This window comes from Mirounga angustirostris, unplaced genomic scaffold (assembly GCF_029215605.1).
Source record: "Mirounga angustirostris isolate CCGP_5_RB_7025 unplaced genomic scaffold, mMirAng1.0.hap1 SCAF_4, whole genome shotgun sequence".
Lineage (NCBI taxonomy): Eukaryota > Metazoa > Chordata > Mammalia > Carnivora > Phocidae > Mirounga > Mirounga angustirostris.
The window spans coordinates 189,768,175-189,784,093 of NW_026991712.1; the positions used below are offsets into that span (position 1 = coordinate 189,768,175).

The window sequence follows — 15,919 nt, forward strand, 5'->3', positions numbered from 1 at the left end:
CCCCATGGAGGCTGGTCTTCTTCCCTCCCCGGTCTTTTGAGCACAGAGCCAACAGACCCAGCTGCACAGCAGGCAATGGCTGAGCTTGGCCGGTCTCAAGGGTTGACCACCAGACATGCTGGGAGGGGCTGAGGGTTCCTGGCCCCCAGGCCTATGGTGATAAGTTTGTGCTTCTTGACTTTGGTCTGGGGACCCCATATCCTAGGCCACAGCAGCAAGATGATGCAGGGGTGCAACAAAGTGCGTCGGGGTGGCAGGGGTCGGGCGGGTGGTCTGTGAGTGACTGGATAGGTCAGTCCCTGGCCCCAGGCCTGGGGGCTTTTCTTGGCGCCCCCGCCTGAGACACAGTGGTACACGGTGCCCTCTAGTGGTGCTGTGGCTTTTGCTTCCCTGGGAACGGAGCTGCATTCCCAGCAGAGCTGTGGCTGGACAGCAGACCCCTGTGGACCCCAGGTCCTGCCTGCACTCCAGTGTAGAACAGAGAGTGGGTTCCAGCCGGTCAGGAGGAGAGCATTGGTGACTTGGTGGTAACTATTTGCTGAGATGAGGGCAGGGTGTGTGAGAGGGAACAGATGAGGAGGTGTGCAAGCTGGTGGGGGGGTGGGGGGTGGGATGGGGTGGTAGCTGGGGGTTGGGCTGCCTGCCTGGACCCTGGGATCTGGACTGGGATGGGTACAGGTGGCTGGGGGGGGGCCAGGGGAGAGGGGATTATGGCTGGCTCTGGACACTTAGTGGTAGCAGGGGACCTGGACACGTCAGAGGCCCTGAATCTCTCTGCATCCTCAGGGCTGGGCCCACGAGGAATGGGAACACCTGAAACCACGCATGGACTGGCCAGGGTAGGGCCTCCCTCGGGGCTGTCCTGCCATGGCCACGTGCCCCTCACCCACGGCCTAGGTCCTCTGGGCTTCCGCAGTGCCGGGCCTATGGGATCATCAGGGGCCCCGGGAAGCAGAGGGGAGTGCAGAGCCCAGGTGCTCTGAAGGCCCAGAAAGGGGCTGTGCCCGGGCAGGGTGAGGGCAGCACCAGGGTTGGGTGTGAGCGAGTCCTCCTTTCCATGGGGACCCAGGCCCTTTCCTGGGGATCAGAGAGTCAGGCAGTAGGGGTCAAGTAGGGTCCTGGTCAATGAGAGACACAAGGTGATAAGCAGGAGCCCAGGAACTGGTGGGCTTCCCCATGACAGAGGCAGCCCTATGAGGGCCAAGTAGGAGGCTGTGGGGAGCTCATCTCCTTCTAGTAGGACAGACTTCCCAGCCCCCTCCCCCAGGGCCCCCACCCCAGCCGCCAAGGACTGGTCCCAGCAATGGAGTAGGGACTTGTGGGGCAGAGGGAAGGGCGTTGGGTCCAGGGAAGCCCCCATGGGAGCGTCTTGGGGAGCGAGCGTGGGGAAGCCTGGGGCATCCAGGGGCTGCGGGCCACCTGATTCGCAGCAGAGGCCGTTTGTAACAAAGTAGCCTTTATAGGTCCCGAGAGGGCGCTGGTGGCCCGCCCGCTAGGAGCCGCGGTGACCCGCGTTCTTGCGCTCCTCGCGCTCCTCCTCTGCCAGACCCGGGGAGGGCTCTCGCGCCGGCTCCCCAGCGCCCGTTCGCGGCCGGTCGGCCCCGGGCTGCCGGCTCTGGGCGCCGTCGGGGCCAGGGCCGGGCGGTCGGGGCCGTCTCTGCGCCGAGGGTGGCCGCCCGTGCGCGCCCCCGGGGCTCCGGGGTAGCGCGGGCCTGCGCGCGCCCGGCCCGTCGGCTGCGCTGAGCAGAGGTGGCGCGGAGCAGTCGGCCTCGCACGCGGGCCGGGGCGGGGGCACCGGCGGGCGGAGGGCGCTGCGGGAGCCCCCTAAGCGCGGCCACAGGTCCGCCTCGCCGTTGTGCAGGAGCACGAAGCGGCGCTGTGACCGCAGAGGCAGCATCTTCTGGTTGCGCAAGCTCTTCTGAAAGGTCTCGATTGCCAGGTCTGGGGAGGCGTGGGAGGGGGTGAGTTGGTTGGGGGGACATGGGAGGGGCAGGGACTCAGCCTCCCCAGCATCATGGTTGCGGGGCTGGGGTGGAGGTTCTGAGGACAGAGGAGGAGGTGAGGGAGTGCTGAGAGGCGGGACCCAGGTGAGGATGAGGTGGCCCGCACCAAGTTAGTGGGGAGGTTGGGCAGGGACGCCTTTCTTCTGCAGGGCCTGAGCAGAGGGTGGGGTTTCCACGTAGGCCCTCTGGATGTTGGAGAACTAAGTTTGTAGGCGTCTGAATTTGGGGCGAGGGTGGGGTGGCACATGCAAGCCTGGGCAAGCAGCGAGGGGCCAGTTTGAGGGTTCTGGGGGCTGCACAAGGGCCTCACCCAGGGTCTCCATGACCACGCCTGGAATCACCTCCTTCAGGACTTCACAGTTGGTGTGCAGGGCAGGGTTGGAGTTCATCTCCAGCAGCCACACCTGGGCCCAACACTGGTTAGCATGGTCCCCACACATCACCTGGCCAACAGGAGGCTGAGGCCCTGGTCCCCATTAAGTCGAGTGATCCTGGGCAGTCCCTTCTTTTCTGTGGCCTCACTCCTCCTATTTGCCCAAGGGGCTAAGGCTCTGAGGGTCTGGCCTTGGGGGGCGCTGCTCCAGCTGCAGGAGCTTGGCAGGGGGTGTGGGAGTCTGACTGTAGACTCCACCCCATGGGCTTGCCTGAGTGGTCAGGATATGCACACATGGCCCCTGTCTCCTTGCACCTGCCTACCAAACCCCACCTGCCCCAGGAAACCTCAACAGTACCTTGAAGTTCTCATCAATCAAGAAGTCACAGCCAATGAGGTCAAAGTAGCCCAGCTTGCAGTGGAGCTTGGACTTGACAGCCTGGAAGCAGTGGGCCATGATTTGCTGCATCCGCTTCTGTGGGTGGGGCAGGGAGGGGGTGACTGGATGTCACCCCCTGATTACACCTCCCAGGCCTGAGCAGCCACAGCCACACCCCTCACCAGCACTCCCAACTGTGTCCTCACCTGCTCTCTCCTATTCCCTCACCTGCATAGCTACACCTGCTCACACTTTCACACTGAGTCACAGGCTCACAGCTAGAAACTCATTCACTCTTGTTTTATTCCTTCAGCAAACACGGGAAGCTTCTCCTTCATGGCAGGTACTGGAGTTCAAGAGTGAAGAGAACTTTGAGCATCTCACTCAGAGCAGGAGAGATAGAAAACAAATGTGACATGTAAATCACTGTATATTTTGGGCAGCATATCAGGCAATAAGTGCTGATGAAGAAAATGAAGCAGGGTTAGGGGTTGGGGGGTTCTAGGGTAGTTGTTGCAAAAAGGGGTATGGGGTGTTGGGCCTCATTGAGGAAATAGTGAGCAGACTGAAAATTGAATGGAAGGTCTGTGGGATAGGGCATGGGAAATTTGGGGGAAGAGCAACAGCTGTAAGTGCGAGCATGCCCAAGGTGTTGGGGGAACAGAGTGAGGCTGTTGTGGCTGGAGCAAACTGGAGGGGCAGTAGGAAATGAGTCCAGAGTGGTGCCAGTCATGTCATGGGGGCATGGGAAGCACCTTGCCTTTCATGCTGATATCAGAGCTGTTGGAAGGTGGAGCACAGGAGGGGTATAACTAATTCATGCCTAATAGGGTCGACTGGCTGTATGCTGAGAGAAATGGAGGGGCTATGAGGAAGTTGTTGCAATAATTCAGATGCTAGAGGTAGTGGGCTGGATTCTGAATATATTTTGAGGTAGAGCTAACCTGATTGGTTTATGAATGGGTTATGAGCTAGGGAAAGAGTTATCTTTAAGTGCTTGGTCTGAGAATCTGGAAGGATGAAGCCCCCATCAACTGAGAAGAGGAGGAGAACCATGGAGTCTGAGATGTTTAAGAGCTTGCAGATGGGGTGTTGATAGGCTCTGGGATATAAGGCTCAAGTTCAGGAGAGAGGTCAGGGCCAGAGGTTTAATTGTGGAGCCAGAGGACTTTCATTACCAATGGGTGCAGATAAAGAGCAGAGCCCTGGGCTTCCAGAGAGCAGTAGTTGGGACATGGGGGGCCAGAACAGCAGGCCAAGAGGGAATGGGCAAGGTCCTGGAAGCCATAAGGAAAGAACACCAGGGAATGAACAGTTGGTCCAAACTGGCTGACAGATCAGGGAAAAAGAGGACTGGGAACTGACCCCTGGGTTTGGCAACACAGAGGTCACTGGTGACCTCAATGAGTGTCTCAGTGGCAGAAGAAGGCTCACTGGAGTGGGTTCAAGGGTTCAGCAGAATGGCAGAGAAAGGACACCTGAAAATAAGTCACTCCATAAAAGCCCCCCCCCCCAACCTGGCAAAAATAAGCAGAATCAACTTTTTCAGAACTCTGGAAACTAACCAAAGGCTTTCAGCAACCTGAGAAGTGCTTATGAAAGAAAAATCTTGAATCTTGGTAAGAAGAGCAAGCTTTGTAGCATTTTAACTTGCCCTAGCTTTATCCCTACCTCCCAGCTTACTGCTAGGCTTGAAAAAAGTCTACATTCTCAGTACTGGAGATAGAATGGACTTGACTTGCAAAGAATTGTAGCTATTTGTTGTGACTCTATGCTAGCCCCCCAGAAGACCTCACTTGAAAAGAACTAAAAGAAAATATGAGAATGATATCTTACCAAATAGAGAATATCAGTGAGTGAAGAGACAGATATTATAAAAGGAAACCACATAGAAATTCTGGATTTGAAAAGTATAGTAAATAAAAAATAAAATTCACTAGAGGAGATAAACAGTTGTTTGAAGATAGGTCAATTAAGATTATCCAGTCTGAGGAACAGAAAAAAGGGAATGAAGAAAAATAAACAAAGCTACAGAGACTTGTGAGACACCATCAAGCAGACCAACATACATAACGGGAGTCCCAGGAGAAGGGAGTAAGAGGCAGGAAGACTAGTTGAAGAAATAATGGTAGAAAACTTCCCAAATTTGATTTTAAAAAAAAGAAGTCTACACACCCAAGAAGATCAGTGAGCTCCAATTAGGATAAATTCAAAGAGATTGACCATACCTTAAGCAAACTTTCAAAAGACAAAGAGAGAATGTTGAAATCAAGAGAGAAGTGATAAATCATAAGGGGTCCTTGATAGGATTCACAGCCAACTTCTCATCAGAAACCATGGATTCCAGAAGACAGTGGGATGACACTCAAATGCTGAAAGGAAAAACTGTCAACCAAGAATTCTATATCTGGCAAAACTATTCTTCAGAAATGAAGGAGAAATCAAGACATTCCCAGATTTTAAAAACCACAGGTTATCACTAATAGAACTGCCCTAGCGTCCTTCAGGCTGAAATGAAAGGGCACTAGACAATAAGTTGAATTCATGTGAAGAAATAAAGAGCACTCATAAAGGTAGCTACATAGTTAAATTTAAAAGTCATATAAAGGAATTTTTTGGTAATTTCTTTTTGTCTTTTATTTAAAAAACTAAATAAAACAAAAATTTTAAATCAATATCGATGGGCACACAATGTATAGAGCTGTAATTTGTGACAATAACAGCATAAAGGGAGGGAAAGAACTATATAGGAACAAGGGTTTTTGTGTTTTTTTAATACTTTTGAAATTAACTTGGTATTAATCCAAACTAAATTGTTATAAATTAAGAGGTTAATGGCAATCCTCAGGGCAACAGCCAAAAAAAAAAAAAAAATAATTAAAAAACATATAATAAAAGAAATGACACTAGATATGGTACACTAGGAAATATGTATTTAATACAAAAGGAGGGAGTAATGAAAGAATTGAGAAGCAAAAAAGATACGACATGTAGAAAACAAATGGAAAAATAGAATATGTAAGTCCTACCTTCCAGTAATTATATCAAATGTAAATGGATTAAACTTTCCAATTAAACAACAGAGATTGGCAGAATGCATAAAAAAACACAACCCTTGATATCTTATCTGTAAAAGATTCACTTTAGATTCAAAGACACAGGTTGATAGTGAAAGGATGGAAAGAGGTATATCATACAAACAGTATCAAAAGAGAACTGGAGTGGCTAAACTGATATAGATTTTTTAAAAATATATATATTTTTAAGATTTTTTATTTATTTGACAGAGAGAGACACAGCGAGAGAGGGAACACAAGCAGGAAGAGCGGGAGAGGGAGAAGCAGACCCCCTGCTGAGCAGGGAGCCCGATGCGGGACTCGATCCCGGGACTCCAGGATCGTGACCTGAGCCGAAGGCAGTCGCTTAACCGACTGAGCCACCCAGGCGCCCTAAACTGATATAGATTTTAAGACAAAATAAGAAAATAGATTTTAAGACAAAAATTGTTACTAGAGAAAGAAAAGGACATTGTATAATAATAGATCCAGAAGATGTAAGAACTGTAAACATATGTGCACCTAACAACAGAGCCTCAATATACATGAAGCAAAAACAGAATTGAAGGGCAAAACAGACAATTCAATAATAATAGTTGGGGACTTCAATATCACACTTTCAGTGCTGGATAGAATATTTAGACCAAAGATCAACAAGTAAAGGGAAGACTCAAACAACACTATAAACCAAGCAGATCTAACAGACATCCACAGAACAACCACAATAGCAGAATATATATTCCTCTCAAGTACACATGGGATATTCTCCAGGATAGACAAAATGTTAGGACATAAAGCAAGTTTCAATAATTATGAAAGAGTTCAAAACATACAAAGTATATTCTCTGACCACAATGGAATGAAATTAAAAATCAACAAGAGAAGGAAAATTGGAAAATTCACAAGTCTTTGGAAATTAAATAGCACACTCTTTAGCAACAAATGAAATGAAAGTAGAACATACAAAATCTTATGCAACGCAGTAAAATCAGTGCTTAGGGGGAAATTTATGGCTGTAAACACCTATAAAAAACAAGAAGAGAGATCTCAAATGGATAACCTAGCCTTTAACCCTAATAAACTAGAAAAAGAAGAGAAAATCCAAAGCAAGCAGAAGGAAGGAAAGTAATGGCTATAAATGGAATAGAGAATAGAAAAACAATAGAGAAAATAAATGAAACCAAAAGCTGGTTCATTGAAAAGATTGACAAAATGGACAAACTCTTAGCTAGATTGACCAAGAAGATGGAGAGAAGACTCAAGAAATCAAGAAAGACCTTACATAGAGAGAAAAGAATCATAAAAAGAATTATAATTATTCATAGAACACTATGAACAGTTGTATTCCGATCAAATTAGACGACTTGAAAGAAATGGACAAACTAACAGCTTGACCCAATAAGAAATAGAAAATCTGAATAACCTGTAACAAGTAAAAGTTGAGTTAGTCATAAAAAAAAACCTTTCCACAAAGAAAAGCCCAGGATTGGATGGCTTCACTGGTGAATTCTTCCAAACATTTGAAGAATTAACACTAACTCTTCACAAACTTTCCAAAAATGGAAGAGAAAGAAACACATCCCAAGCATGCAAGAGAGTGCTTATGTGTGCTTATGTGTGCAGACACAAAAATACTCATTGAAGTACTAGCAAGCTAACTCTAGCAGCATATTTAAAGGTTAATAAATCACGTTGAGTGTGACTTATGCCAGAAATGCAGAGTGATTCTATACATGAAAATCAGTCAAAATAATACAGCACATTCATAGAATGAAGGAAGCAATAACTCTCAAAATAGTACACCAGCACACGCATCAGTGGAATATGATTGATAGGAATTCTAGAGAAACCCAGACATATCTGACCAATTGATTGTCAACAGTGTGCCAAGAACAGTCTCTTTGACAAGTGGTGCTGGGAAAGCTGGACATCCACACACAAAAGAATAAAGCTGAACCCCTCCCACCATATACAAAAATTAACTCAAAATGGAGCAATGACCTAGCTGTAAGAGCTAAAGTGATAAAACTTAGAAGAAAACACAGGTACAAATCTCTATGACTTTGGATTTGGCAATGGATTCTTAGATATGAATTAGATGAATTGGATTTCCTCAAAATCGAAAACTTTTGTGCAAGAAAAAGGACATTATCAAAAAGTGAAAAGACAACTCACAGAATGGAGGAAAATATGTGCAAATCACATATTTGATAAGGGTCTAGTATCCAGAATATGTAAAAAGCTCTTAAACAGACCTACAAATGGCCAATAAGCACGTGAGAAGATGCTCAACATTATTCGCCATTAGGGAAATGTAAATCAAAACCACAATGAGATACCACTTCACGCCCACTGGGTGACAAAAGAAAGAAAGAAAGAAAGAAAGAAAGAAAGAAAGAAAGAAAGAAAGAAAGAAAGAAAGAAAGAAAGAAAGAAAGAAAGAAAGAAAGAAAGAAAGAAAGAAAGAAAGAAAGAAAGAAAGAAAAGAAAGAAAGAAAGAAAGAAAGAAAGAAAGAAAGAAAGAAAGAAAGAAAGAAAGAAAGAAAGAAAGAAAGAAAGAAAGGAAAGAAAAGAAAGAAAGACAAATAACAAGTGTTTGTGAGAATATGGAGAAATTGGACCCTTCTACATTGCTGGTGGGAATGTGGAATATTGCAGCCCCTGTGGAAAACAGTTTGGCAGTTCCTCAACAAGTTCAACATAAGTTACCACATGACCTCACAATGGCATTCCTAGCTATATACCCAAGAGAACTGAAAATATGTTCATGCAAAAACTTGCATGTGAGTATTCACAGCAGCATTACTCATAACAGACAAAAAGTGGGAATAACCCATGTCCATCAGGTGACAAATGTTTATCCAAAGAAATCGTATATCCCTACAATGAGATATTATTGAGTCACAGAAAGGAATGAAGTACGGTCACATGCAGGAAAGGCCACATATGGTATGATTCCATTATTATGAAATGTCCAGAATAGGGCAATCGGTAGGGACAGGAGTGGTCACCAGGAGCTGGGGAGAGGTGATGGGGAGTGACTGATGATGGGTGTGGCTGTTTCTGTTTGAGGAACCAGGTGGTGATCATTGCACAACTTTGTGAATATACTAAACCCCCCTGAACTGTACACTTTAAAATGGTGAACTTCGTATCATGTGAATTATCAAGAGTGAGAGAGGGAGGGAGGGAGAGGGAAAGGGAAGGAGGAAGAGAAGGGAGGGAGGGAGAGGGAGGGAGTGGGAAGGAGGGAGAGAGGGAGGGAGGGAGGGGGAAGGAGGGGGAGGGAGAGGGAGGGAGGGAGAGAGGGAGGGGGAGGGAGAGAGTAAAGGAGAGAGGGAGGGAGAGGGAGAGTGGGAGGGAGGAAGAAGAGGGAGGGAGGGAAGAGGAGGGAGGGAGAGAGGGAGGGGGAGGGAGAGGGAGAGTGGGAGGGAGGGAAGGAGAGGGAGGGAGGGAGAGAGGGAGGAGAGAGAGAGGGAGGGGAGAGGGAGAGTGGGAGGGAGGGAGGAAGAGAGGGAGGGAAAAAAGGAAGGAGAGAGAGGGAAGGAGAGAGGGAGGGGAGAGGGGGAGGGAGGGAGGGAGGGGGTAATGAGAGAGCCCCCAAGTGGCCAGCTGCCACACTCACTGCTTACATGCACACACACTTGACACACACTTTAGTACAGATACAACCCCCAGGAACGGGTGAGCACCTCGTGCCCAGCACCCGCCCCCACCCCGTCCCCCCACTATAAAGGGTCTTGACCCTTAGCCCCCTCCCCACAGGCTGGTGTTAGGGAGGAGCACACGGACCGTGAAGGTGGTGAAGACCCAGTCTCTGGGGAGCCCCTTGGTCTTCCTGAATTTGTCGTTGATGTGGCGGTTGAGGCGGTCCATGCTCCACACTGTGTCCTCCTTGAGCAGCACGTACAGGGGGCTCTTCTTCTGCATGAACTAGGAGGCAGTGCGGCACCTGGAGACCACCACTCCAGGACACCCAGAGGCTCTGCCCCTGCTGAGGGCCCCCACAGAGAGCCCCCACTCCCCCTCGCCCCCCCCCCCCCCCCCCCCCCCGCTACCCCAGCTACCCCGCAAGTCCCAGAGGCCCTGCTCATCCCAGGACGCCCTGCAGTGACCCTGTCTGCTGAGACCCTCTCAAACATCAAGTGTCCCACAGATCCTCGTGAAGGCCGGCCCCCACATAGATCCTTCTCATTAAGACCCTTTCAGAGACCTCTGCGCACAGGGTCTCTCCACTGAGGTCCTCACAGACCCCGCCCCGCTCATTTCCTACTTAACCACCTGGCCCTCGGCTCACCCCCTACCAGGCTCCGCCTCCAAAAGGCCCAGCATTGGCCCTCCATCCATCACCCACCGGGCTCCACCCATCCCCACCATGACCACGCCCCCTCGCAGGGCCCGGCCCGTCCTAATCGTGCCCTGTCCTTGGTCCGTCCCTGAACCCATCTCCCCAGAGCGGGCCTGGCGTCCAGTGGCCTCTCACCATCAAAGAGAGTGGGCCACCTCCCGGCCTGGGCCACCTCTGGGCCTGAGCTTCAGTTTGTAGCTTAACTCCCCTCTGTGTTCCAAGCAATGATCTTGTCCCAAGGCTGCAGAGAGGCCCTCATCTGTGGGGTACCCTTACCTGGTTGGTCAGGTGGCTGCTGAGGTCGCTGGAATGGGGGTCATAAAGGCTGAGGGTGAGGCGGGCATAGCCATGGCCAAAGAAGACCATGTACGGCATGGCACAGGCAATGAGCAGGTAGGAGCGCACATCAAACTTCTTCCCATCCAGTAGCAGGGGGTTCTGGATGTACCTGGGGGCACATGGGGGCTGAGCACGTGGCCAGCATAGTCTGTGTCCCCTGGCCCCCACCTGGGCCCAGACCAGGTCCTCAGCACCACTTGTCCCAGGGATCTGTGGGCTCTCTCTTCTGAAGGGACATTTCTGAGCCTGAACAGTTCAGGGAATTGGGAAGGAGGGCCTGGCCCCTAAATCTCAGGCCACTGCACGTGTCTGGAGTGACCCCCAAAGTGCAGTTTTCACTAGGATCCCTGAGGGTGGGAGCAGATTGGGCCCCTGTGGGCAGGGAGGACTTCCTGGAGGAGGGAGGGCTGACACTGGGCCTTAGGGTGGATGGCCAGGAGGAGACATCCCAGGTGGAAGGAGCTGTAGGTCTAAAGACCCAGAGGGCCAAAGGGAGGGGAGGGGCCACAGACAGCAGCTGTGGCAGAAATCACACTGGCAGATGGGGAGGTCAAAGGGACCTACTGGAGACCAGATTGCTCTCCTCCACCTCCTGGTGGGAGGCTGAGGGTCTGGACCCCGTCCAGAGGCAGAGGGAGCAAGGGAGGGGTGGTTAGCTCTGGCTTCAGGCCTGAAGGCTGGGGCTGGCTGGGCTGGGGATGGCAGAGAGGCTGGCCTTCCTGCAGGACAGGACAGAGGGGCAGGGCCCAGGCTGGGGAACAAACTGACCAAGGCTTCCCTGTCCCTACCCCATGTCCAGGAGCCTGTGTGTGTGTGTGGGAGGGGCATCTCCTCTGCAACCCTGACAAGTTGTGACACCCCACCTCTGCCGGGTACACAGGGGCCCAGCTGAGGGCACCACAGCTTTCCATGACCAAGTACTCCTCTATGGGCCCTGTGACCCCCACCAGCTTTCCCAGGAACCAGCGGGACCCATGGTCAGCCCCACCCTGAACGCCGCCCCGTGCCCATGCCCAACACCTCTGCACAACCCGCGCCTGAGGCGCCCTGAAAGGCATCTTGCGGTAGATGGGGTCGTCCTCAATGCTCTGGGTCTTGACTTTCAGGGCGGCGACTTCCTCCTGGTTCCTCAGCAGAAAGATGCCTTTGCCCTGGTTGGAGGCCGTGGGCTTGCAGATCCATATCTGATTTTCTGTAGGAAGAGCCGCCTGAGCTTCTGGCTGGCCCCGCCCCATTCTGACCACGCCCAGTCATGGCCTGGCCACGCCCCGCAGTGACCACGCCCAGGGCCCAACCGCCCTCCCGGCCGTGGTCCCGCCCCCTGCCAGGCTCCGCTTCCACAAGGCCCAGCCTTGACCCTCCCACCTATCGCCCACCGGACTCCACCGGTCCCCTCCATGACCACGCCCCCCCGACCTCGCAGGGCCCGGCCCCGCCCTAATCGTGCCGGGTCCCTGGTCCGTCCCTGAACCCATCTCCCCAGAGCAGGCCTGGCGTCCAGTGGCCTCTCACCATCAAAGAGAGTGAAGAAAGCCTCTCTCTCGTCCCTGATGTCCAGACGGTAGGTCTCTGGGAAAAATTCTTCCATTTTCAGGACCCTGGGGGAGCAGGGAGGTGGGGAGGACACAGGGAGGGCTGTCCCCTCCCCCAAGGCTAGGCCAGCCAGCCTTTCCAGGGGACTGACCTGGGGGCAGCTGGAGGACAGTGTCCACTGGAAAGCTGGTTGCCTCTGTCCCCCAACCCCAGCTGTTCCGTCTGCACGTTCTGTTCCCTTGCCAGGAGCACTCTTTTCTGGGTCCTTGCTCACCTGGCTTCTCTACAGGCTGCAGGCTGCCTCACCCACACCCTGGCCCCTCTCCCACCTCACCACTGCACTCCAGCCCACACTGGCTCAGGCATTGTGAGTGGACTGTTCAGAGCTGTGCCCCCAGGCCAGGACAGTGTCCAGCATGCAGTGAGTGGTCTGCATGGGTCCCTGAACACCCCGGCCTAGTCCAAACCTCTTCCCCTGGCCTGGGGGTGCCCTTTAACCCCTTTTCATAGACCACCAGGCCATCCTTCAATTTAGGGCAGAATGGCTCTTTCCAGCTGGGCTGAATGCATCTACCTCTGTGGCCTGAGGCATCCTGGGCTGGTCCACGTGAGCTCCTCAAGAGCAGATGCTGTGTCCTTTCTAGATCTGTACCCCAGAGGGAGCGCCTGGCCTGAGTGGCCACCCAGTAGTGGGTGGAGAATGGATGGATGGGTGTTTGGAGAAGTGAATAGGTAGGGATGTGGATAGGTGGGTGGTTGGATAAATGGATTTTGGATGGAAGTAGGTGGATGGGCAGGTGGTCCAGTGGATAGATGCTTGGAGGGAGTGGGTTAGAGTTGTTGAAATGCGTAGGGTGGCGGTGGATGGCTGGACATGTAGATGTAAAGGTTATGTCATGGATGGCCAGGTGAGTGGGTGGGCTGCCTGCCTGGTTGGGGGTGGATGGGGGTGGGTGGGGGGGACAGATGGTTAACATTGGTTGGATGGACAGGCAGATGGGTAGGTAGTTGGATGAATATGCCTGGTGGCTCAGGCACAGCTGTGTGGTGGGTGGGGGACGGGGAGCAGAAGGAGAGTGGTGTGGGAGGGTCTGGGGAATGGGTGTGGGTGGGTGGGCCACAGTGGGTGTATGTATAGATCACTGGGTGGTCCGTGGGGGTAGGTGGATGGATTGGTTGGCAGGTGTTTGGGGTGCATGGATGGAGACGAACAGACAGAGTGGTGAGTGGATGGATTCCAGGGAGCGTGGTCAGGACCAGCGATGGACACGTTGGCTGGGTGGGAGTGGGGCCTAGAAGAGGGCGGGGGGTGGTTCGTGGGATGGGGGGGATGGGGTGTGTGGATGGGTCCTATTGCTCTGAAGGACACACAGGTGTGCGGTGAGTTGACAGTGGGGGCCCGGGGGGGCGGGGGCAGGCTTACTTGGCCTGGGCACATGGTGATGTCTTGTGGATCTTGTTCACAACCCTTGAGTACTCCCTCAGGGCACTGAGCAGCCCGATCTTGGTGGTGAGGAGCTTGTTGTTGGGGATCTGGTACAACAACTGCTCGCCTGGCAGGGGCAGAGTCCTGGCTGGCATGTGGTGCTGCAGGGCCCGGGCTGCCCAGGCCGCCGCAGCCTCCCGCCTTGGCCCCCACCTCCCGGAATGGAGGGCAGTGGCACCACTTGGCCCCTGGCTCGGGACCAGGAGGCTCTTGCAGGCTGCAGGCCAGAGCCCGAGGCCCCTCCCCTCTACCTTCCCGGAAGCGGTAGTAGTTGTCTCTGCACTTGAGCTCACACCACGTCAGCTTGCAGTCCTCATGCCGGCTGTCCTGGGCGCGCTGCCAACCCTTGCCCCTGCAGTAGGAGCTGATTCTGCAGGGGCACAGGGGCAGTGGTGACCCTGGGGGCCTTGGAGACCTGGGAGTGGGTAGGCATGCCGGGGGAGGGGATGCGGAGGCCACAGGCAGCAGGGCCGAGCCTGAGGCCCCCCACTCACATGGAGGCCCCGTTGGTGCCTCCGATGTAGAAGTAGGGCCCTTGCCCGATGCTGTGGGGCTGTTTCTCCCCCTCCGGCAGGTGCCTCTCCAGGAGAGCGGCCCGAGGCCTGGAAATACCAGTGTCGTCCAGGAGGTCTGTGGGCAGGTGGGGGGTCAGAGGCTCTGGCCTGGCTGGAGGCTTTCCTGTCCCCTGGCCCTGCCCCAAGCCCACCTGCATCCTGTCCCAGCTGGCTTAGTGAGTGCAGGACCTGCTCCTCCTTGTTGCTCCCCATTGGTCTCTCATGGGCCCAGCCTGTGAACAGGGTGGGTTCTGAGGCAGGGGCTGGGGGAGGTGTCCATCCTGAATCTGGCCATCCTGCCCATTTCTAGCAGCCCCTGGGCGGTCCCCCCAGCCATCTGGGCCCATCTCAGCCCAGGCTGAGTCCTGACCCGTGGGCCTGAACCTGTCTTGGGCAAGAGGGGAGAGTCATCACCATTTAGGGCCAGACTTGGAGTGGGCAAGGTCCCTGCTTACCGACAGGGCAGGGGCTCCGTGCAGAGGAGGGCTAGGGCTTGCGGCTGGAGCCGGGGGGGGCGCGGGGAGACATGTGCAGGGATGTGCCCAGGACAGTGGGGGTCACAATGTCTATCATGATGTCATGGGTGACCCATGTCAGGCAGGGGAGATGGATCCAGCCTGTCCTGGACAGGGGCTGGGTTCTGGGGCCAGCAGGGGCAGTGCCTACTGTGGGTGCCCATCAGGGTGGCATGCCCAGACTGCGAAGTGCTGCTGTGTCCCGTCTCTGTGCCTGTTCAGACCCCGGCTCTGCTGTTTTCTGCCCTGCTCAGCTGGTCCGAACCCCGCACCCAGTGCATGGCCTTCTCCTAGCCCCTCTCCTAAAGAATGGCCATGTGTGGTCCGCCCCTGGGAATGCCTTCCTCGGGGATGGGACGCCTGCCCCAGGGAGGCACTGGCCTGGGGTGGGGGTGGAGCCAGTCCCAGGGCTGCATTCACCTGGCACCCGGGTGTGGCTCCGCCGGACCCCTGCAATCCTGGACCGCTTCCCCCTCTTCCCACTGACGTGGGTCCGAGTGGGTGGTCCCCGATGGTGGATGAAGTGGGTGTGGCTTCGGGCTGCAGGCGCGGGAACGCAAGGGCGGGGGCACCTCTGGGAAGACACCACCCCCACCCCTCTGTGGGACCTTTGAGCAGCCCGTGGTCCTAGCCCTGGGGAGGGGTGCCGCCTGGGATCCTGGACTTGGGCTTCTGCTTGCGGCTGGCTTCTGTCTCTGTGGTGACCGTAGGGCCTGGTGCCCTGTGTAGGCAAGGCCGTCTGCGCATCCTGTCTATCCCAGGCGAGGCTTTCCCTGCGGGGGCCGTCTCTCTGGCATTGCCATGCTTGGCCTCGGTGGTGCTGGCTGTAAGGAGGGCCGCTGTCAGGTCTCTGGGGCCTGGAGGGGCACCCTGGCCCCAAGCGGGTGCCTCCCCGAGTTGAGGGTGGCACTGTGATGTGGGGCTTGGCAGTAAGGTGTCCGGCAGCATCCTCGTTGGCTCCGGGCCCTGCCCCGAGGACCATGTCTCCTTTTGAGCACCCTTTCCCGTGTGGCCAACTTGGGAACATTTCAGGGATTGTAGCCATTCTTTGATGGGTCCTTCCCAATTAGGGGGCTGCTTGGGAGGTGAGGACTTTCTAAAGGATTGAAAAAAGATAAGCAGTGGAGAGGCCAGCACACTGTGGAGTTGGCAGGACAGAGAAAGGACAAGCCAGGTGCCAGCAGATCACTCTCCAGAGAGGACAGTCACTTTGCAAGCAAACCAGCTGGTCACCCAAGAAATGCTTTAGTCCCCACTTAAGACAGAAGAGGAATAAACTCTGAATAGCTGTCAACATGATTATGGGAGCTGGGCTGGTAGCTGGGGTTGGGCT

The 15,919-nt window shown here is 53.7% G+C and overlaps 1 protein-coding gene across 1 annotated transcript; it reads right to left on the bottom strand.

Annotated features, from left to right (window-relative positions):
- Positions 1-251: 251 nt before the first annotated feature.
- On the bottom strand, positions 252-15,568 carry TTLL10 (tubulin tyrosine ligase like 10). The gene is given in 14 exon segments (XM_064587571.1): positions 252-1,941; positions 2,314-2,407; positions 2,735-2,851; positions 9,604-9,744; positions 10,436-10,607; positions 11,519-11,690; positions 12,011-12,096; positions 12,606-12,677; positions 13,455-13,584; positions 13,769-13,887; positions 14,012-14,140; positions 14,142-14,304; positions 15,007-15,126; positions 15,475-15,568. Coding segments are annotated over 14 exon segments (2,058 nt in total). The 3' UTR covers positions 252-1,492.
- Positions 15,569-15,919: the final 351 nt, after the last annotated feature.